Below are 22,498 nucleotides of genomic sequence, written 5' to 3'. Positions count from 1 at the left end.
TTGAACAGACGACCTCATATGTTAATTTCTTTTTGTATTAGATTATTATTATTATAGTACTTTAAGTATATGTATTTCAATGCTTAGGCGTAGGAAAGTGGAATTATAAATTATACTGTTACGCCATGCATCATATGAAATGCTTAGATGCAGTAAAGTGATATAGCAACACAAACTGTGTATCTTAAATAAAAGGAAGAATTCAGAAAGAACCAATCTCCTTGGAACAGTTGAAGAATGCGACGAGTTGCAGCCTAATAACCACTTAAAAATCCAACAGACTACAAGGTAAAAGAAACAAAATTGCCAAGTGAAGGTAGAGAGAAGGACCAGATACCTTGATAGTCACCATATAGTTTTAGTTTACAATACCTACAAGCCATTCTGAACCTCTTTTATAATGAAAGAATAGGAAAATGTATCTTTCCCAAACCAATTCCTGAACACCTATGAACTAAAGTATCATAAACAAAAGGGAGTGCACAAGTTCTGTGGGTGTTATTTCCTTTCTTATGCGTTGCAAAAGGTGGTAAAATGAAATCCAGCAGAAGATACTAAAATAACTACTCCAGCAATTCACTTGCAGAGAACGTCGAAATGCAGTAATGCAGTAATCCAGCAATTCACTTGTAGAGAACGTCGAAAATATTATTCCCGGAATTCTGCGAAACTATTGGTGATTTACGTAAACGCGTAATTTACGTAAAATACGTAAAGTACGTAAAAAATTAGAAACAGGTCTACAAATTAAAAGAAAACATTCTACGCGCTGAGCTTTAAAAAAATTCTTCCTAAAATTATATGGAATCTAGCTAGATTTTGCATAACTTAATCCGTAAGCATAAACTGGGAATTTTGTATTGGCTTTGTAAAGTAGCATTGTATAATACGGTTTGCATACGACTGTTCAAAACCCATTTCATCATGTTTCATGTTTTTAACCCTCTGTAATCGAGAAAAGTTTTATGCCAGAGAAGCCGTGGGAGAAATTATTGTGCAATACAACAATGGTAAGCCTTCGTGGTCTCCATTTGTGACGACTTTCTGCAATGTCTGAGAAAAGAATCACGAACAAGTAGAGGAGTTTCTTTTGGAAAACCTCGACCCGTCAGGAATAACTAGCCACCAGCAATATCGGGAAAAATGTGGAAAATTTGAAGAACTTATGAAGAAGGGAATTACAACACCACGCACATTGATATTTCGCTACTCGACAACATAAGGAGTTGTCAGAATTTGCTATGAAGTTACTGAACATCCTAGCATCTTCAGCGCAAATTGAAAGACTTTTCTCAAATTGGTCCTTTGTCCATAACGTCACAAGGAACCGGCTCAGCTTCGAACGTTCGAAGAAACTACTTCAAATATACCACACCCTCAAATTACAAGACCACTCAAGTTCTGAATATTAGTGTGATTAAGAGTATTGTATTCGAATTGTACTAAACTATAATGGAAATGGCATGTAATATTTTTTTTTTTTTTTTGAATTAAAATAATGGCTAAGTTTTAAATGAAATGATATACTCAGTATTATTGGAACCAAGTGAAATATATTCAGTATTCGAACTAGGAATAAAGACAAATTGTTTCTTTCCAAAAACAACGAAGAAACAAGTAGTTCAATATTCTGTTGAGTATTTTCTTCAGTTTTGTCTATTTATTATGAGCATGAAAAATGTCTACATTAAAAGTTCAAATGATAGTCAAGTGCTAAGGGAATTAATATATTTAGTGTTGTTATTGGACTTGGAAGAAAAGAGCAAAATAAATGAGTTCATTCCGAAAAATGTAGTATAATGTTCTGTTGGGTGCTTTTATATTTTTTCAGTTGTGTGTGTTTAAAATGAGAATCTAATAACTTTTACATCGAAAATTCAATATGTCCCAGTGTTAAGTGAAGTGGTATATATAGTATCGTTGGGACGTGGAAGAAAAACAAATCAGTTTATTCTAAAATTTCATTATTTCAATATTCTGTTCAGTATTTTTCGTATCAGTTATGTGTGTGTGTTAGTGTGTAATACGAAGCTAAAATGAGCCTAACAGTCAATCTCTTTTTCTTTTCCAATAGACGTCTCAAAATACACTGAAATGTTTCGAGTTTTATATTAAAAGCTGCAAAGGTGCAACAATAAATTGTTATAATCAAAAGGTTACTTGATACTTTCAAACATATCCGAACCAACACGTATTTTTAATGTGTGTGCTTATATGTTGGGTGGTTGTGCTTGTATGTGCGCTAATAGGTGGAAAGTAGTAGTGGGCCGGCGAGGGGCTATCCAAAATTGTCTTTTATTACTATGATTTGGCATGAAATCATTACTTTTCAATATAATGTTTAGAAGATATGATCAAATAAGAAAACTAAGCTTACAATATAACCGATTATTCAAAATGATCTTAGTTTTAATGAAAGAAATATAGTTTTCTACGTCTGTGTAAAAAACTAGTTTTCTACATAACGTATATTACTAGTAAATTACGCGAAATTTATGTAAAATACGTAACAAGTAAATTACCTTGCCAACCATGAGTATTACTTTATTGTGAATCTTAAAAAGAATTCCAAAATTTTGCCGCCCTGTGCTCGCGCACAGAATAGCACTTACCTAAATACGGGCCTGTAAGTACATCATTACATTTCTTAGATAAAGACAGAGTCAATGGAATGGAAACTACCCAACTACCCCCCCCCCCCCCCGCTCCCACACACATACATGAAGTTCGGCGCAACTCCATCCATGCGTAAGATTACGGTTATGATATTATACGACTACACCTGTATTTTAAGTGCTTTTGAAAGTATTACTCCACACTACTTCTGAATGTATGGAATGCTATACACAAGAAACAACCGAACTGTCCGTTAAAGATGTCATTCTGCAACAGATAACAAAATATTACATATGGGTACCAAAATAAAGAAAAGTAGTCCTTTATATATATACACTAAGGAAATTTATTTTTTCTATACTTCAGTTGAATTCGAGAGCCTTGGTCCGAAGTAAGGACAATGTTACTAACGGTGTAGGAAAAGGAATAGAAAATTAATAGTTTTCATTTAACAGTGTCAAAGGAAGTCGTCACTCAAGCCTCATAACAGATGATGATGATTATTAAATATTCGCTGTTGCCAGTATGTTCAATTTTATCGTTTAAACTGTTGCTATTCAACTGAGACATCCTTATGTTATTCGGATTTCTTTAGGATGAGTTTCTTCTTTTTTATATATAATTTTTCAAATAAGAATTGATTCAAAACTTTCCTTTCCTTGTTATTCCTTGAAAAATGTAAAACCTCACCTTGTGTGGGCATATGGTTTGTTCTCGAATATTTAGAAACAGCTCATATACTGCTACTTTTAGGTGTTCTTAATGATTTTCTTAATCCTGATGTTAAAATTATTTCTGGATTAGCTTAGAGTTTAGCGTTCCTTTCAGCACTAAGACTGCACGAGACATAGACCTGCACTTCACGTAAGTTTCCGCCGGAAATCGTACCCGGGTCTTCCGTGCCGAAGACGTGTATACTACCCATATAGCCACGAGGAAGTTCATGAATGACTGGAGACTAACATATTCAAATTTTATATGAGAAAGTCAAGTAACTACTAGAAGTCCTTCCGATACCCACCTTATTTTCAAAAATACATTGCAAAGACATAACACGATTATGAAACATGAACCTGGACATTTCCACAGAACCTATAGTCCACTATAGTTTGTACATAATTTCTCGAACTAGCGCGAAAGAATCATGTAGCTTGTTTGCTTACAACAGATAAAGCTCTAAACCTTGTTTTGAAGGTCCTTTTGACCCTAGTTAATTAAGAGAAAGAATATTCTGAAATGTACCGCCGATTACCCATGATTTTAGCGACTCCTACTCGTCCTACTAATTACTACGCAGATAATCAAGAGATTGCTGTGTTGTATAATGCACGTATGTTTCTCTTCATGTACTTGAACGGAAGCATAGTGGTTCACTCACCTCTCCACACAGTACTTTGACTTTATTCCACGCCAATAATTTGATATGAATAACATTGTTCCCGTTGATTTTCTGGGGGTTTCTCGTTCCCTCCCACATTCTCACTTTACCAACTCTTTCAGAATAATTCATTTTCATTAATCATATGTCTCCTTTAGTTCAAAAACAAACTGTTGGACGTTAAACTAAAGATTCCATACTTCACTTTCTTGTCTGTTTCAAGCCAATATTACATCATCTACTGAACTGTAATGAAACTACACAACGTAGAAAATTACAGCGCAAACTTACAGTTGATTTCTTTCGAATAAAACTACCTTCTATTACAGATCTTCCAATTATCTGGCGAGCACGAATTCCCTCACTTTTCCAAGTCGCGATTTATAAATCCAGGTCTATATATAACGTAAAAAAGCAACTATATTTATTCTGACGAGGGTGTTCCTCATCTACTGTATATATATAGATAGATAGATAGAAAAATTTTGCAAAGCGAACTAATTATTTTATAAAATATCCCCTACTAAGTAGTTGCGTAAGGTAAAAAGCGAAATGATTCTGAGGAGTCAAAATCCGTACTTACAATTCTCTGAATTTCTCAGATTTTCCAGGTCGGTAAGAACCCTATATTACAGGTTCAACTTATAACGACGAGTATATATAAATCTGCTTTCCTTATAGCTTCTTTTAATGTACATAGCATTAAGTTTTTTTCTATATAGTTATTTCATAGTAACTCGATGAAAAATTTCAGAGGCTTGGGACACATTGTCCACCCTCAAAAAAAAATTTTTTTCTTCGAATTTTTAAGCGAATAATAAGATCAATAAATTTAAAAATGAGAAGACACTTAAACCATATAAAAAGAGTCTCAGCGCTTTACCTTTAGATGGATGTTAGGGCTGCTAGAGCTTCTTTGATGAATGTTGAAGATCCGCCTCACCTTTGATAATTTTTCTTTTACTTTCCTATCTTGTAGAGATCGGTGTAAGTGATAATCGAAGACGTACAAGAAGTGATTGTTCTAGAGCAAGAGTAGTGGCTATAGAATCTTTTCTATTTCTAATTACACTAAGAAATAATTAAGGACTAGCCTTGGTGATGGCTAGAGTATGGGATAGGTTATTTCCTTGGGTAAAAGTGGTGACCAAGTTAGTTTCAGGTGAATTTAAAATTTAAGTTTAGCCAGGAATAAGCTTGAGTGATAGCTTTTTGGATGAGTGATTTTCATTTCTTCCAGATAGGAGAATAGCTTTCTTCGTTTGTTGGTTTTTCTGCATATTATTTTTTTAAATCTCAGATGCTTTTTTTTTTTTTTTTTTTTTTTTTTTTTTTCCAAAGAAGTCAGAGTGATGATTTCTTTCGAGATAGAGTAACCGTCTTTGGACTTAGGGAAGTACATGAAGTGGTACTCGGGGATCTGCATGTGTTATATATCGTTGGAAAGGTCACACCGAGTATACCTCACATATGAAATATCTCGCTTGAATGGGGCCTGTAGAGGGCGTGGCGACCATTTGAAAATCAGAAAAAGGCACGCTCCGAAACACCAGAAAACATGGACGAAATAGGAAGCTAGACGTAATTGTTTTGAGACGCGGTATATATAGGCTTGAAAGGTAGCTGAATACGAATCTAACATCAAATGTTATAAATCAAAATGGCGGATCCAATATGGCGGACACAAATTTACCAAAAAAAAAAAAAAAAAAAAGCATGGATCTAAAATTGGGTATATAGAGACACTTGACGTCGCTATGTATGAATCGGATACCGAAAAGTATAAAATTCAAAATGGCGGATAAAATGCAAAACACTGCTATGGAACTGAAATTGGGTAGATGTTTTCGTGGTCGCTGAGTACGAATTGAATGTAAAAAGTGCAAAATGGAATACGACGGATCCAATGTGGAGGACGAAAAATGAAAAAAAAAAAAATGTACAGAACGGACATATATTATTCTTAGACATATAGTAGAAAAATACCTATGGTACATAAGGTGGCAAATAGGGGCAGATAATGTTTTACAATAAACAGGGAGCATGTTTTGTTATACAATCATGCCGAAACTGAGGCACAGAATACAGGGCAGGTTTTGTAGCGCATATGAAAGTTTTATGATACGAACAGATTGCAATCTTAGACAATAATTATTTTACTACCAACTCCCTCCCCTTCCCCCGAAGAAATACGCAGGGATCGACATGTGTTATATATCGTTGAAAAGCTCACATCGACTATACTTTACATCTGTAATATCTCACAAGAATGACGCCTGTAGGGTACGTTGCGACTATTGGCAGATACCATCTGAAGATCCGAACAGTGACAGTGAAAAGTGCGTGTTTAAATATCGTTATGCTTCCATAACTGTCTTTCCGGTTTCACATTATGCCGTGTACACTTGTGAGAAATATGTATAACAAATGTCCACTCTCCGTAGTAGGGATGGTACTGACATCGAGAGTAGTTTCGATCTCGTCTCGGTCTTGTCTCTAATTCGAGACCGTGATGTGCTTTTCTAAATCGAGACGAGAGCCTAGGTTCGTCTCGATACATATACGTCCATTCTGTAGTTTTACACATTTTGTCCGCCATATGGGATGCGTCATATTGCATTTTACACTTTTAGCATTGGATTCGTACCCCGCGACCACGAAAATCTTTATCTATTTGCTTTCAGTTCCATAGCAGTGTTTTGCATTTTGTCCGCCATATTGGATCCGCCATTTTGAATTTTATAAATGTTGGTATCCGATTTATTCATAGCGACGTCGAATGTATCTATATACCCATTTTAAATCCATAGGTTGTTTTTTTGTAATTTGTGTCCTCCATTTTGATTTGTAAACATTTGATGTTAGATTCGTATTCAGCTACCTTTCAAACCTATATATCCCGCGTCTCAAAACAACTACATCATAGCTTCCTATTTCGTCCATGTTTTCTGGTGTTTCGGAGCGTACCTTGTTCTGATTTGCAAATGGTCGCCACGCCCTCTACAGGCCCCATTCAAGCGAGATATTTCACATGTAAGGTATACTCGGTGTGACTTTTCCAACGATATTTAACACTTGCAGATCCCCGCGTACCACTTCATGTGCTTCCCTAGTTAGTGTTCATATACAATTAGGTTAATTTTTTTTTAAGATGGATCAGGAAGATTTTTTTTACAAACTGAAGTCGGGCTTTCCTGATAGAAATAGGTATCGCACAAAAATGTGACAAAGTGGCGGATCAGTGGAGTCTAGACTGAAGGAAGTTATAGGAGTCTGTTGGGCTGAATGATGAACAGCAGACACAAAGAATATGGCTTTCAAGAGAAAGAGCAACATTTTCTTTTTCTGGCTCTAATGGGATTTCGTTGAATCACTTAAGAGAAAAAAGAAATCTTCTGATTATCCTAAACCTAACCAGACCTTACGTTTTATTTGAAAATAAGGCGAACTTCTACTTTTTCATGATATTTTTATATTTGTTTGTGGCTTATTTCGATTGGCTTACCTTAGACGAGCCAAATAAATTAGTGAGAGGAGTGAACCATAAAACCAGGGTTTGAAAAACCCAACCCACTTGAGCCCATATAGGTTTTTTCGAAATATTTCAATGTCTTTGGGGTAAAAGTGTTAAAATGTTATTTATATTTCAAGATTGCCATTGTCGCAACTTGCAACAATTTTCTATTCACTACTGTTTTGAAAAAAATGGCCGCCATTTTGAAATTTTACACTGGATCGCTCAGAAAATCTATTCAGCAAATTTAGAATGTCTCTTGCTTCTACCCTCAAAATTCAACTTAAAAGTCCGAAAATTGCACCCTGTAGCGTGGATACCCACTAGTTGAAAAATGGCCGCCATTTTGAAATTTTAGTTGGATCGCCGCCAAAATATATATACAGCTAATTTTGAGTGTTTCGTGCTTCTACTCTGAAAACTTGTATTTAGAAGACCGAAAATTGCGGAAATTGCGCCCGCTATTTTGAAATTTTACGTTGGTATGCCGCCAAAATCTATACAGAAAATTCAGTGTTTCGTGCTTGTACCCTGAAAATTTGAACTTAAAAGACCGAAAGTTCTACTCTGTAATGTGTGTGTGTGGTACAGTCCGCAGCAAAAAACCTGCAATATGAGCATGTAAGTTTATTGTGAAATTACGCCTAACAGCGCAGGGAATCAACATAACGTCTAAGTGGCACGAATCCCGCCAGGAGAAACCTCGGCGTCCTCCCCTCCACACTTATTTTGGAGCAAAAGACGTCGTCGTTTCACAATAAACTTACATGCTCATATTGCAGGTTTTTTGCTTTGGACTGTACAGGCAAACGAACAAATGTAGATCGAGTCATCCCAGGAGCCTTAGTAACGTTTGCCGAATATGAATACCAAATATGTTAATTTAAAACAAAGATACAATTCATGTATTATGAAATAAATGTTTCAAAATGTCTTACATGGTAAATATATTCCAGCATAAAATAAATGGTTTTATTGTTGAAGTTCACTTCTGATACTCTGGGCGTACAATAGCGGGAATTTCCCTAGCACTAGCAAGACGGTTCTTTCCCGAAAATGAATTTAAAACAATTAACAAAGAGCTAATTCATATTTTATAAAGTAAATGTTTCAAAATGTCTTAAATGAAACTAAATGTGTTCCAGCTTAAAATAAATAGTTTTATTGTTCAATTATTCACTTCCTATGCCTTGTGTGTTTAATTGCGGGAAACTTTCACGACGGGTTTTCCCCGAAAATGCAACTTTCTTTACTGTGCATCGACATTTCCACTAGTACGGAAGTTTAAATTCAGCACTTGAAATAGTAGCGTTACATAGTCTTCGGAACTACGAGCATTAAGCTTCTTAAATTTGACAAGAATTTTTACGCTATTGCTTGTGTTGATTCTACAGAATGCTTATTTGAAGAGTAGCAACTAATGACTGAACTAAACATTGTTGTTCGAAAACCAAATTTTACTGAAGAATACTTGTGTTACCATCAAATGCCTGAAATAATACTAATAGTTTTACTAATGTATTTACTACATATTTTGGTGATACAGGCATCTACGGCCTTGAACTCGTCAAACGTATGAGGGATAACGTCCCTCGGCGCCGCCGAGCACACTATTCACGGAAAGTATTTTCTAAAATATAAAATTTTATATTTTACTTCAAATAGGCTATAAACAGAATTCGTACATTAATTTGTTCTACAATTATTTCAAGCTACGATAAGCCTTTTTATTCATTCATTGCATTCAGAACTTTATATAGGTCTAACGTTGAATGTTGTTGTATACTTGAACATGAAAGCATCTAATTCGCTCAAGGGAAGTCCAAAATCTGATAAAAATAACTTTCAACGTGATCACGTTAGTTGTACTAATAATATACTAACAAAAAGCTCAAGAACCCAGGTGGGTTTTAAAGTTTTTTTTTTTTTTTTACCTGGGTCCAACCCGGGCCGGGCCCACTTGGGCAAACCCTGCACAACACGCTATACACAATCAATTACCAGCGACTTACCAATCATCAAACGAAAATATATATATATATATGTAAATTTAATGAATTAATTTCACACTTTATAAATATTCACCTCTTTCTCTCCGCCGTTCTCTTCTTTCCCTCTGAGGTTTAGGACCAGTTCCAGCACCTGAAATATAAAAGAAATTGGTTTAATGGAATCACTAAGTTTTGATACGGAACTATTTTATTGCTTGCAAATAAACAAAGAGCATAATTTAAAATTTTCAAACTGACATAAAATGTTTCAGACTTCTTACTTCAGTCATTTGAAAACATGAGAGGGAAAAATATTTAATGTAACTAATAACAAAATATATACACGTCTTTAACATGTTTAGATCTATCTTGGCCACAGGAATTTAATTTATAAAAACATAATTGAAAAACAGAAAAAACAAAAATAAATATCAGGTTGCCTAAAAAGTATTGAGACTGAGAATATATTTATTCTGATTTGAGAACATTATGAAACCACATATGAATCATTTTGTTCGACGAGCTACTAATCGTCTTTTTTAAACTGCCTAATAATATTCATAACAATATTTTGAGTAATTTCAAAAACTATTTTTTTTTTTTTTGAGGGGGGGTTATAACATAAATACTTAATTATTATTTCAAATGAACTCTTAGTTAAAATAGTCAATAGCTTTGTACAAAAACAAGGAAAGTGTTTTCTTTAGTGGAAACAATCATCTAGTGGTTGTTATAGGAATTATAGTGACTAACGATTTTATTACCTAATGCGACTTTTTTTTGTTAAACGTCCAATATGCCCTTTAGGCTAAAGGAAACGGATGATTAACGAAAGTGAATGATTCTAAAAGTATATTTTTTCTTTTGTGTGTGTGTGTGTGTGTGTGTGTGTGTGTGTGTGTGTGTGTGTGTTCTTCCACTGGAAATGGAATTTGGAACCACGTACACCAACGAGGAGGGGCTTAAGAGCCTGCCTAACTAAAAATAACACAAAATTTACAATTTTTCTTTTGCTTGTCATCCATAGAAATTACAGTGTTGTCAGAATAACAATTTCCCTAAAATCTAAGTTAAGGCAGCGACTAGAGGAACGAACTCAACTGCATTTGATTACGTATCGTGTTGTCTTGGTTTCCTGTGAACTACTTTTTAAATAATAGTTGTATTTAGTTTTTAATAAACAAAATAGTTTTAACATACAGCTATTAAAACTAAATAATAATGTAGTCTGATCAGAGGTAGTTAGGTTCGATTCCTGGTGACAACCATTCTGTCTAGAATTTCGAGTACAGAGATGCAAACTAGTTTTGAGTTCAAAATTACCAACTTCCTATATATATGTGGGTGGGAACTAACTCCCTATTGAAAACTGTTTATAACTTTTTCAGTATTTAACCAATTTTCATGAAACAAAAAGCATTTTGTTTCTTACAATAATAGAATTGTTATGTATTGCTAAAATTTCGAATAAGCACAATCATTATCCACCAGTTTTCGTAAACGGTTGGGAATATTTGCAATAAACTTCTGCAAATACGCCAGCGGTACGTTTGCAAGAACTTGGCGAATTCGCTCTTCTAAGTCATTGAGAATTTCTGGTTTTGTGCGATAAACTTCCTCTTTGGCCCACCCCCAAAAGAAGTCGCAGAGCGTTAGCTAAGGACTCCTTGCTGGACATTCAAAGGACACAATGTCCCAGCCAGTGTCCTGTAAAATGGGTGTCGAGCCACGCACGGATAGGACGTGCGAAATGAGGCGGGGCCAATCTTGAACAAAGATAAGGTCGCTGTAATTGTCTTACATGGATACAATACTTTGAATATTATCTTCAAGAATAGCAAGCTACCATTCTACATAAAGACTGATACGATCTTTTTGTTAATATCCTGTGGTCAGATAAAGCTGTGTTTAAGGTTGGGGGGTTTGTTAACCAGTACAATTGTTATTATTGCATAGGAGAGGGTGCGAGGGTGGTTGTTAAAAACTCACATAGCCCAAAGGTCACAATGTGTCCCGAATGACGTACGGACTCACAACTTTCATGGCTGTCATGCCACACCACATTCAACTGCTATAAAAACTAAAAACTAACTCCCTTTAATACAGAAAGAAACGTTTGTCCAACATTATCACAGTTAAATTTAGAAGTGGAATGTTAAATTCCATATTCGGCAGCAAGTGAAACAACTTTCGCACGGATTTTGATTTATTTATTTATTTAACTTTTAGAGGGACAAACACGCAAACATGCTTTTGGTTCGAATCTAGCGAAAGCTTTAACTGATCAGATTGTTGTTATTCATAATGAAGTTGATGGATAAAGGTATTATCTATATTAAAAAAACACCTACTGATATAACCTATCGGTGAAAACTGTTCAATTCAAGAGATTCAAGTGTTTTATCATTAATATCTTACGGTTTCCTCCGACGTGCTTCTATTTATAGTTGAGACGTTCTATTGGTCCCCAACCGGCTTCCTTTGTACTCAAGCAGAAAATTTACCCTAACCGCCCTCATAAATAACATTCCAAATAAGCCATAAACGGCACGTGTAGGGTGTCGAAGTAATACGTTGTTGCCATCATTAAACTTTTATTATCGATGGATACATTATATAATAATAATAATAATAATAATTATAATTATAATAATAATAACAATAATTATAATAATAATAATAACAATAATAATAATAAAAATAAAACACAACAATCATTAAAGGAATTCAGTATAATAATATGGACAGGGGCAGTCAAGGACGGATTTTTGGGAGTGGCAAAGAAAGATTGTATTTTTTTTACCATCGGGCTTTAGCGGTACTGCCTTGCGGGGGGGTGGAAACGGGGGGCGAACCCATGTTTGGTTCGTACAAGTGTTATCGTTATGGAAGTCACACAATATTAACAATATGCTATATTTAAGAGTAATATAAGCACATATCATGAAACTAATGATTGATTTCTTTTTTCTCTTCATTACAACGAATTCAAATTAAATGAAATATTTCAGTTTAACGTCCCTGAATTATACCCTTCACGCTAGAGACGGCAGGAGGATGCAATGAAAAAAAAAGTAACGAAAAAACTAGATAAATTTCTTTCTGCGAACACTACTGAAGAATCAGTAAGCAAGAGGGTGAAAATTGCACCATCGCTTTCTTTTTCAGCAAGTCAACTGGCAGGCCATCCTCAACTGGAAGGACATGTTGAATTATTCCTCCCATGTAACAAAGAATCACGCGGTTTCCCTCAATTGTGTTCCGCTTCCTTTGTAGCCGCCTGGGGACGGTTCGAGCGATTTTACTATAAGAGTAGTTATCAGAATAAGAAACAACCATTGTATATGAAACCCAGAATAATGTCTTTCAGATGAGAAATGCTGAAGAAATATTTTGCACAGTGTTGCCAACTTATGGAATGTATTCTCTACCATATTACAAAGAGTTTCAATTTCCATTATATATAACAACGAATATGTAAATATAGGAAATACTTTTGGAAACTATATTTGGTAGGCCATTTCCTGGTGGCTATGGTCTGAGCTGTAGTCGCGCGATTTATTTGATGACCGCAATTCGTGAAGCGTAGAGAGTCAAATGACAAACTCAAAAAATCGGAAGTTTTTTGCTTATTTTTTTATGATTTAAAAAAAAATTCGTGCAGCGAAAATTCCTCTAGGGCATTTAAATTTGATTCGTATGATTACAACAGGATATTTAAATCTGACACCTATGGGTTAATGACACCAAGCGACGGTGTTGGATTAAAAAATTAAGATTTGTATTATTCTAAACTTATTTCAACAGTCAGGTCAGTGACTTCATGTTCCCTCATGAGGTGGCAAACATTAAACAAATAGGAAATTTATTTCCATTGCCTATTAGATTGTACGGAACCGACTTTAAATACGAATATACTATGTTATTTTTACAGGAGCCATTCCATGTTAAATCAACCAAATTTTCTGGAAAAGAACCTCGTAGTCTCAGAATTTGATGAAACTTGGTGTACATGTAGGCCCATATGAGAGACGATCATGCACCAATTTTTAGCCCTATACCCCCTATAGTTTCAGAGTAAAGTTGGGAAAAAAAAAAAAAAAGAAAAAAAGAAAAAGGACAAATTTTATGTTTCTTGTAGAATCTTAATTGGTCGTATCTCCCGAAAGAATTGAGCTACAGAGAAAAGTAATATACCATTTTGAAGAGGAAAGAATAAGCTATGAGATATGTCAAAAACATTTATCTGAAAATCAAATATTTTCCGGGAAAAGTTTGGATCAGTGATATCTCAGAAAGTGCCCAATTGATTTCCTTGAAATTGGGTACCAAGGTAGCCCCATATGTCCGGCATAAGCGCGCCAAATGTCAACCTGGGTCAAGAATCGGTCTGGAGTCTACAATGATTTTCGTGTGACCATGTCGGGAGAAATACTGGGATGCCAATGTGACAACTTGCCAATTTCTCATGACCTAGCATTATTATTATTATTATTATTATTATTTCTAGTGCAATCTGTAATTTAGTAATCCTGTGGGGATCTTTGGAACATTTCATTTTATAGAAAAAACATATTCAAACTCTGAAAGACAAGTTTCCCAATGTGTCAAAAATGTATTACTTCTCTGATGAAGCTGCATCTCAGTACAAGAAACATCTGTATGCACGACTATGGTGTGGCATGTGAATGGCATTTCTTTGTAACCTCACCCGAACACCGTACACAAATCAGATCATGACTTCACGCCAATTGTACAACTGTGCCACGAATAACAGCAAGGATTCTAAAATGGTGTATGTGTACTGCACACAGGGGGAACATGAAGAGGAAGCCACCTTCCTAAAGGAAAGATTCGATGCAGCTCGACAGATTCTTGGAACCCCTAAATTTCACTCTGTAGTTCCTGTGTCTCAAAGAAAGGTCGCAATAAGGCAATATTCTTCTAAATCAGACTTTAAGGAAGAGTTAGTAATTTCAGCAGATGGCTCACAAGCTGGCATTTCCATTGCTAGAATCAGGGGCTTTGTTACTTGCATGGTGGTTTCTGGTGGCTTGCTTGTGATCTTAAATCGACGAGACACATGAAACAGGAAAGATCTTATGAATCAGCACCTTTCTTTGTATATCCAGATATACCACATGTGCTCTCACTACCTGCTTGTGATATCATCTCTCTTGTTGATCCCATACTGCAACTAGCCCTACATACGCGCTCAGCAACAAGGAGATGGAAGAAGCCAGTCACTGCTTCAACACAGGCACCACTGACAATTGATCACTTCTAGCAGGTCAGTAATAGCTAAATATCACCTTACTTCACCAGTACTGACAAATTGGCAAGTTGCCACATTGGCACCCCAGGTCTCTCTCCCGACATGGTCATACGAAAATCATTGTAGACTCCAGGCCCATTCTTGGCCCAAGTTGACATTTGGCACACTTATGACGGATATATGGGGCTGCCTTGTACCCAATTTCAAGGAAATCAATTAGGCACTTTCTGAGATATCACTGATCCAAAATTTTCTCGGGATTTCCCGAAAAATATTTGATTTTCAAATACATGTTTCTGACATATCTTATAGCCTATTCTTTTCCTCTTCAAAATGGTATATTATTTTTCTATTTAGCTCAATATTTACGGGAGATATGACCAATTGAAGCTAACAAGGTTCTACAAAAAACATCTAATTTGTCAATTTTTTACCATCTTGTACTCTGAAACTACAGGGGGTACAGGGCTAAAATTTGGTGCATGATCATATTTCATACGGGCCTACATGTACACCAAATTTCATTGAAATCTGACACCACGAGGTTTTGGGCTTGGTTGATTTCACATAGAATGACCCACAGTAAATTACGTTACTCTCAACATAATCTAACACGGCTAATACTCGAACGGTATTAAAAAATAATAAAAGGTGTTATCTTAGTCATATGCTTAACTTGATCACATATCTGCAAAACCAACGGTCCTCAAGACAGGTTTCACCGTACAAAGAAGGGGAAAAAAAAAGTTTCAGATTCGATAGCGTTTGGTAATACCCTGCAGCGCATATCTTACGAAACTATATGAAGAAGCCAGAGGGAGCAGACGAGGTAAGACAACTGCTCCAAGAAACTATAATTTAAGTAAATAAGCTTGCAAAAAATGTTAAAACCTCAATTGCAAGGACCTGACATTGCATTGAACAAGGCAGCATTAACGAAATGAAAACTTGTTATTGACTTACCTTCCCCCGATCTGCTTAAAATTGCATCCAAAGACCTCTGAATATCAAAGTCGTTTCTAAGAACGATGTCCACAAGAACGTTTTCTGGTACAGTATCACCAATAACATTATGAATTTCTTCTATGCATGACTGGAGTCGAGCTTCGTCTAAATCACTCAAAGCATGCTGCCTATGTGAAGAGCTCTGCCTCTGGAGATCAGCCTTATCATTAGATTCTTCTTCTTCTTCTACAATTTCATCCTCTTCGCTGAAGAAAGCAGACATCTGAGGCTGCTTACTTCGGTCATACATAAACTGTGCAGCTGAAAAAAAAAAAAATACATATAAGATACATAATGCGTTAAGTAGTCCCCTATTTGGGAGAGGCCAACGCGTCTACAAGCAGTCTGTAGGTAAGACTCCACATTTACTCAACTTCAGTACAAATTATGTAATCAACAAACCACCCTTCGTATTTCCAGGAAGTAGACACTTTACTGGTTGTGCCTCCGCTGCTATATAAATTGATAGAAATTTAATACCCCGAAAACCGGATCTATATAAATGCATTTTATACACACATTCGATAGGTTGTATCCTGTAGATGATCATGCGAACAAAGTCCTACTGTAGAGAGAATGTACACGGTATGACAAAGTACCACGTTTTACGTCATGTACCTTCCTCCAACTGCCATGTACATATGCACTTTCGCATGAAAGGGGGTCGTGATGATACCGAGTTATTCCTGGCCACGGTCCTTCCACCTGATGGTGCAGTTCATCCAGCTCCGTAGCTGGAGTTGTGAGCATATGCCATCCAATCAACTCTCACACATGCTCAATTAAGTATAGGTCTGGTAATTGTTCAAGCCAAAAGTTAACGCACACCTCAGACAATGTACCGGATAATACAAGTAGCCATTATTCTATTACAGGGCTCATAGTGGTCTGGTCTCTTGTAAATAGTTGAAAAGTGACCTAAAGCACACGAAAAAGTGACCAAAATCTCATCATGCCCCTTTTTTCCTTTGTCAATTTCTCTATCACCTCTCTGTTTGTTATTTTGCTTCATCGTTTCTTCTTTACTTCTTCTTTTTGAGCTTCCTCCTTTCTTAGGTTATCTAAGTATGCTTTGTAGTTACGGTAAGCAGACTTAGCAGATGTAAGAAGCTTCTGAGTAAATGGAACAAGTTCTGGTTTATTTCTGAATTTCTTCATTCCAGACATTATATTTAACTTAGCATTGAGAGTTCTCAAAGCCATGAAATATTCAAATTCACCATCTACTCGTAAGAAGAACGTACAAGAAGCATAACACAAAACGAACATGATGAACCACACAAATACACACACACAATGATGAGCGGAGCGTTAACTTTTACGAGAGAAAACTAAAAGATTATTATGATAGAAGAAAGAATAGACACAGAAGGGTTCTAAACCCCACCTTGCGAGCTCAAGCATCCACCAACCATCCACTGTGCTTTAGAAAGAATAGAAGGCTGAAGTGAGAATAAAGCTGGCTGTTTCACATGTGGCAGCAAGTACTGAAGCTTTTAGAAGAGTAATGAGCAACGAAGTTCTGCCTTTTTCCATTTATTTTTATAATATTTTTCTTAGAAAACTGCCAATACAAAACATAAATCACACGAAAAAGTCATTTTAACTCCCAAAAATGTAACTTTTAGTGACAAATTTGGAAAAAAAAAATTAACTTTAGTGACCAATTTGAAAATAAGAACTTTTAGTTAAAAAAGTGACTCGCTATGAGCCCTGCTATTAAAAAACCAACATGCAAGAATCGCAACAGAATAAGATGTATATACACTGCTCTGGGCAACCGTTTCCGGTATGAACATCAGACAGTATAGACTACGACTTCCATTGAATGATGAAGTCATCCACAGATATCCAATACTAATAATGGATGGCATATTATTTTAAGGTCAAAGAGGATGGACATTATGCTTGGCGTTGAACGTGTGTGTCGTTGCCGCATACATTTGTACGTGCCGCTCACTCAATCAACCCTCATCACCAAACACAATGTCATTTTTCCTTTAACTGCTTATTTTCTGACCTGTGTGCTGCACGGAGGTGTGAGAACAGCACACGGTTGAACATGATCCTAGTAGCCACTTCTGGCGCACAATTAGTCCTAATCTGTGATGCGGTCGTTATGCATGTTCGTCTAAAATGGCAGTTCATCTAAAGTGTCGCTCCAGGCGTGCATGTTTATACCGCTCCCTTTGAAAAAAAGAAAGAAAGAAAACTGATACCTTCTGTGCAACGTATTGAAAACGACCACCAGGTCATCTGTCGGCACACGATAACCCCTCGCTGAAACTTTGTTAATTGCTTAACTGCAAGAACTCAACGCGCCTACCGCTCTGGTATATCTCCTCCGCTTACTCCCAATTTTATGAATAGTACGATGCTAGGTACACTCGCTCTTGCTTTGGTACGTTATCCATTGCTGCTACGGCTTGTTTCGCTACCGCTACTGTCTATCGCGCCGAGTGAGACGCTGTTGAATACCGTGTGCACAGCGCTCAGTAATCCACGTAAATACAGTGTTTCTATGTTGCTTTCTTTAGGTTTTCATTTTCCATTTACAACACGTATACATATAACAAGAATCATCAGAAATTATTTTTAAAATATAAACAAATAAATTATTTAAACATTATTTACGATAAAAAGAACGAATAAAACTAATGCATATTATTTTCATGACTAGGTCAAACGAGATGTAACAATTTAATTCTCGGTATATATCAACGAAATGCATGCATAGAGAACTTACTGGCTATTCTTGCTTTAGCAGTTGTTCTCTTTTATATCTATACACTGCTTTATGGTATGTTCCTTTTTCTGGAAATAAGACTTCGAAGTATTTTTTCTGAAATACTGAGTTTCTTATATCACAAGCGTTCGATATCAGTGGTATGAACACTGGTCTTATCAGCGCCGTACTTAAATCTTGAGATTAGCCAGAAATCACTGAATACTATGTACGAAGATAATCTAATCCAATAATCAATTCTAGCCAAAAACCCTCCCACAATTAGTGCACTATGTCTCTCGGTTGCTCATCTTTATCCCAGAGTCTACGATGGTCCTTATTTTTCGCCAAGTTTTTTTCAGTCTCACTCCGTAAAATGTTTCCATATCAAACCAAGGTAACCACTCAGAAAAATAGCTCAGCTGAATAATATTGAATGGTGATCCAAGTAACAAAATTTTCAATGCATTTACAACATGCAAAATGAGGCAAAGGTATCTTGTAAATTTATAAGCTACAGGGAGTGACACCACATCTTGGAAAAGAGTAATTGATATATAATCCCATTTCTGTATAGTACAATCATGGGGGCCATCTTGGATTCAGATCCACACTTTTTAATAAGGGTGTCACGTGACATCGCTTTCTTTAAAATCACACACACACATCTAACGCTGTTTCCAAGTTATCTTTAATCAATTAATAGTTATTACTTTTACGATATCTGTTTATTAACTTACAATTGTCCATCCTGTTTTAATGTCTTACTTTCTAGCACTTTGATTTGAACTACACTTTCTTAAAAACAAGTTTAATTGTGAATTTTTAATGTGCAGTTTATGTCGACCACTGACTTTATCGTGACGAAGAAAAACAGCCTCACTGCTAACGCCTCCATTAAATTATAATCATTCACTAATTTACTACAATTGTCGTTTTCAAGTTACAAGATACCTTTGCCTCATGTGGCACATAGTCATTTAACAAACAACCTTGAGATTTACGCATGCATTAGTTAAAATATATACAAATTTTTTATGTAAAAAAAAAAAAAAAAAAAAAAAAAAAAAACACTATACAAACAACACTATGAACCAGTTCTGAGAATTAGTTTCTCACATCTCGCATACAGATTAAGTACAAAACATGAACATTCCCAAACCCCGCTAGATGGTTGTAATGTATTGGAAAATAATGGATACAATACAAACCTAAACGTAAGAAAGGAATCAGCTGAATGCTGATCATATATACACAATAGGGACGTTTACTTTCCTTTTAGGCCCTTAAATTTAACAACACAGTAAACGAAGCCAGGAACATCAACAGAGCATTTAGATATACAATGCTGGTTCAAAAAATTCCGATCGGCGACACGATCCTTTAAAGATAATCGTGTAAACATGCATCAGCAGTCATCAACACCATTAGGCTGCAAATACTACGAGTCTGGAACTTACCGAACTGTAAGAGCCAAACAGTAACATTGGAAATATATTATTTCAGTTTCCCGGCACTTCCAAGAACATAGAAAAGAAAAGATATTGGATAAATGGCTACCCCTATGAGCTCACTGAACAACACATGAAGTGTCACCTGGTAGTATGTCTTTCTCTGCTCTCTCAGGACCGCCATGTTCCATTCTTGCATAGAGTAAAGGCATCTGACGAAAAATGGGTATTATTGGTATATATTTAATGTACAATAAATCATCGTCGCCATTCTATACAACTGTTAGATGCTGATAAAGCTCCAAAACACATACTGAAGCCGAGCTTCATCCGAAGACGATACTGGTAACTGATGGGATGGTGCTAATATTGTTTATTATTCGTTCTTCAAAATTGGTTAGACATTGAATGTTGAGACCTACTGGACCTAGCTGAATGAAATGCATCAAAAATTACGAATGTAGCAGCTTTTATTAGTCAAGAGAAATCGATTTTATAGCTTCACAATAATGTTCTTTGCGAAGCTATAAAATATCAACTTCAGATAAAGCTCCCACTGGAAATCGAATCTCTACTCCAACGCAGGAGACCTGGGTTCGATTCCCAGTGAGAGCCTAAGTGGTTTTGATCCCACATTAACCGTGAAGAACGCGACACTGAACTTCAAATCAACCAACAACACTAAGCTCTATGTGGTAATAACAACGGTGCAAAAGTTACACAACCTGCTCTATCACTCACAAATCCGCGTGTTCACCAGACTTCTTGCCAACTTACCATGAATTTAAGCATTTGGAACTTTTTTTTTCTCCTGAGAAAAGGTGCATCAATGAAGCTGCTGGCACCTTGTAGTCCTGAACATAGATTTCCTACGAAAGTGTCATACACGCTCTAACGTTTCACTGGGTGAAATGTAAAGCATCTAATCGTGCTTATTTTGATTACTGGAAGATCCTTTCCACCAACTTACTGTTTGACATTTTACTACTAGTTTCGACATTTCACACATAACAATCTGATATTTACCAAGAGTTAGCAGGATTAAGCCAAGGAATTTCAAACCATGGTTTAAACTAAATATTTTTTTTTCAACATAAGCCAATATAATTTTCCTTGAAGAAGGGTCAAATCTGTCAAGTCACCAATGGTGGTTGCATGACCATTTTTAAGTTTCCTATATATATTCCCATTTTACACATTAACACCGTAAAAGTAGCTCCAAATTCAAGCTCTGAAACTTAGAAAATTTCAATCTTAGCACCACAATTTCACTGTGAAAAGTAGAAATATCAGTTTCAGTATAAACATCCTTGCTTTACACGTTTCTAGAGCATATGTATGAATTTTGAAGTCTGATATCCTTTTCCTTAATTTTTTATGAAGTCAAAAATGCAAGTTTTTTTCCAAAATTACGATTATTAACTTCTTATATCTTAGACGGTGATTTTATTGTTTGAAGAGCCACAGGGATACAACTACAACAAGCAGGAAGAATTACAACACTAGTAAACACTTTTATAGCTTTATACACTGTCTGAAAGCTCCTTTTATAAGCTTTAAAATGGCACTTTAGCTATAGTCCTAAGTCCTTTACCTGAGCAACAAATGCCAATAGAACAAAAGTCACTCACGCAATTTCTGGTAAATTTTTGAGAATTTCGGGGGCTTCTGATTTCGAAACTAATTCACAAATCAATTTGACCTTTCCGCTTGTTCTACACAATAGTGATAGCAATCAGAATATAAAATCTCGCTGCAAGCTATACGGATCAACCTGAAACCTTGTGTTGATTTCACACGGAATGGCCTGTAGTGATGCTTCCGGCGCAAAAGAATAGTACCCCCAATCGATTCATTCACGTTATGCTTAGATTTATCATTACAATTTTCTCTGAAACGTAAAAATGTGACTAGTGACTAGACAGAGGTAACATAGTGAGTCATTAATACCAGAACTATGTTTTACCAAGATCCTTCAAGCGGATAATACTCAATCCCTGTTTATATTATTTTAGTTGTCCCCTCCCCCGCGAATTTACCTTCTAGTGACTCCCCTTATCAAGTTCTGTTATCTTAAAATGTTGTTTCCCTCATATTAAAGGAATACGAGTTTCTGCTTTATTTTAATCCTATAACGAAAGGTAGGCTAAAATTTAATTTCTAGGTCAAATAAAGAAATCTGATTATTCATTATTTTCGATAGAGGATGGAGGTTTATCAAAATGTTTATGGATTTTTGGAGGAGGTTTATCAAAATGTTTAGTTTTGTAAAATCTTTCAGATATATTAGTTTTTTTTAAAAAAAAAATCTGAGGCCCTCCTCTTCTGGCAACATTCCGTTGAATTTTGTTAACTCGAAAGATCATAAAACAAACAAACAAACAATAAATAAATAAATATATATATAAATGTATTTTTCACAAAGTTTCTGAAGTAAAAGGATGGACCCACTTATGAGACCATCTTGAACCGTTCCAGAGATTTATTTTGGTATTTATTTTATTTTGGTATTTTGCTGAAATATGCATGTGATAAACGGCTTG

The 22,498-nt window shown here is 35.7% G+C and overlaps 1 protein-coding gene across 4 annotated transcripts in view; it reads right to left on the bottom strand.

Annotated features, from left to right (window-relative positions):
- Window positions 1-22,498, bottom strand: part of HBS1 (translation elongation factor EF-1alpha (GTPase) HBS1) — a 126,341-nt gene that overhangs the window by 88,180 nt on the left and 15,663 nt on the right. For all 4 annotated transcript variants that reach the window (XM_081765461.1, XM_081765458.1, XM_081765459.1 and 1 more), the window contains exons 3-4: window positions 15,738-16,040; window positions 9,594-9,650 (exon numbers count right to left, since the gene is read on the bottom strand). In XM_081765461.1, the coding sequence (XP_081621587.1) occupies window positions 9,594-9,650; window positions 15,738-16,040 (360 nt within the window). The remainder of the gene's footprint in view (window positions 1-9,593; window positions 9,651-15,737; window positions 16,041-22,498) is intronic.

Source organism: Thermobia domestica, chromosome 7 (assembly GCF_964235325.1).
Source record: "Thermobia domestica chromosome 7, izTheDome1.hap1.1, whole genome shotgun sequence".
NCBI classification, from domain to species: domain Eukaryota; kingdom Metazoa; phylum Arthropoda; class Insecta; order Zygentoma; family Lepismatidae; genus Thermobia; species Thermobia domestica.
The sequence above is the reverse complement of the archived record's forward strand: the minus strand, read 5'-3'. Positions and strand labels throughout refer to the sequence as shown.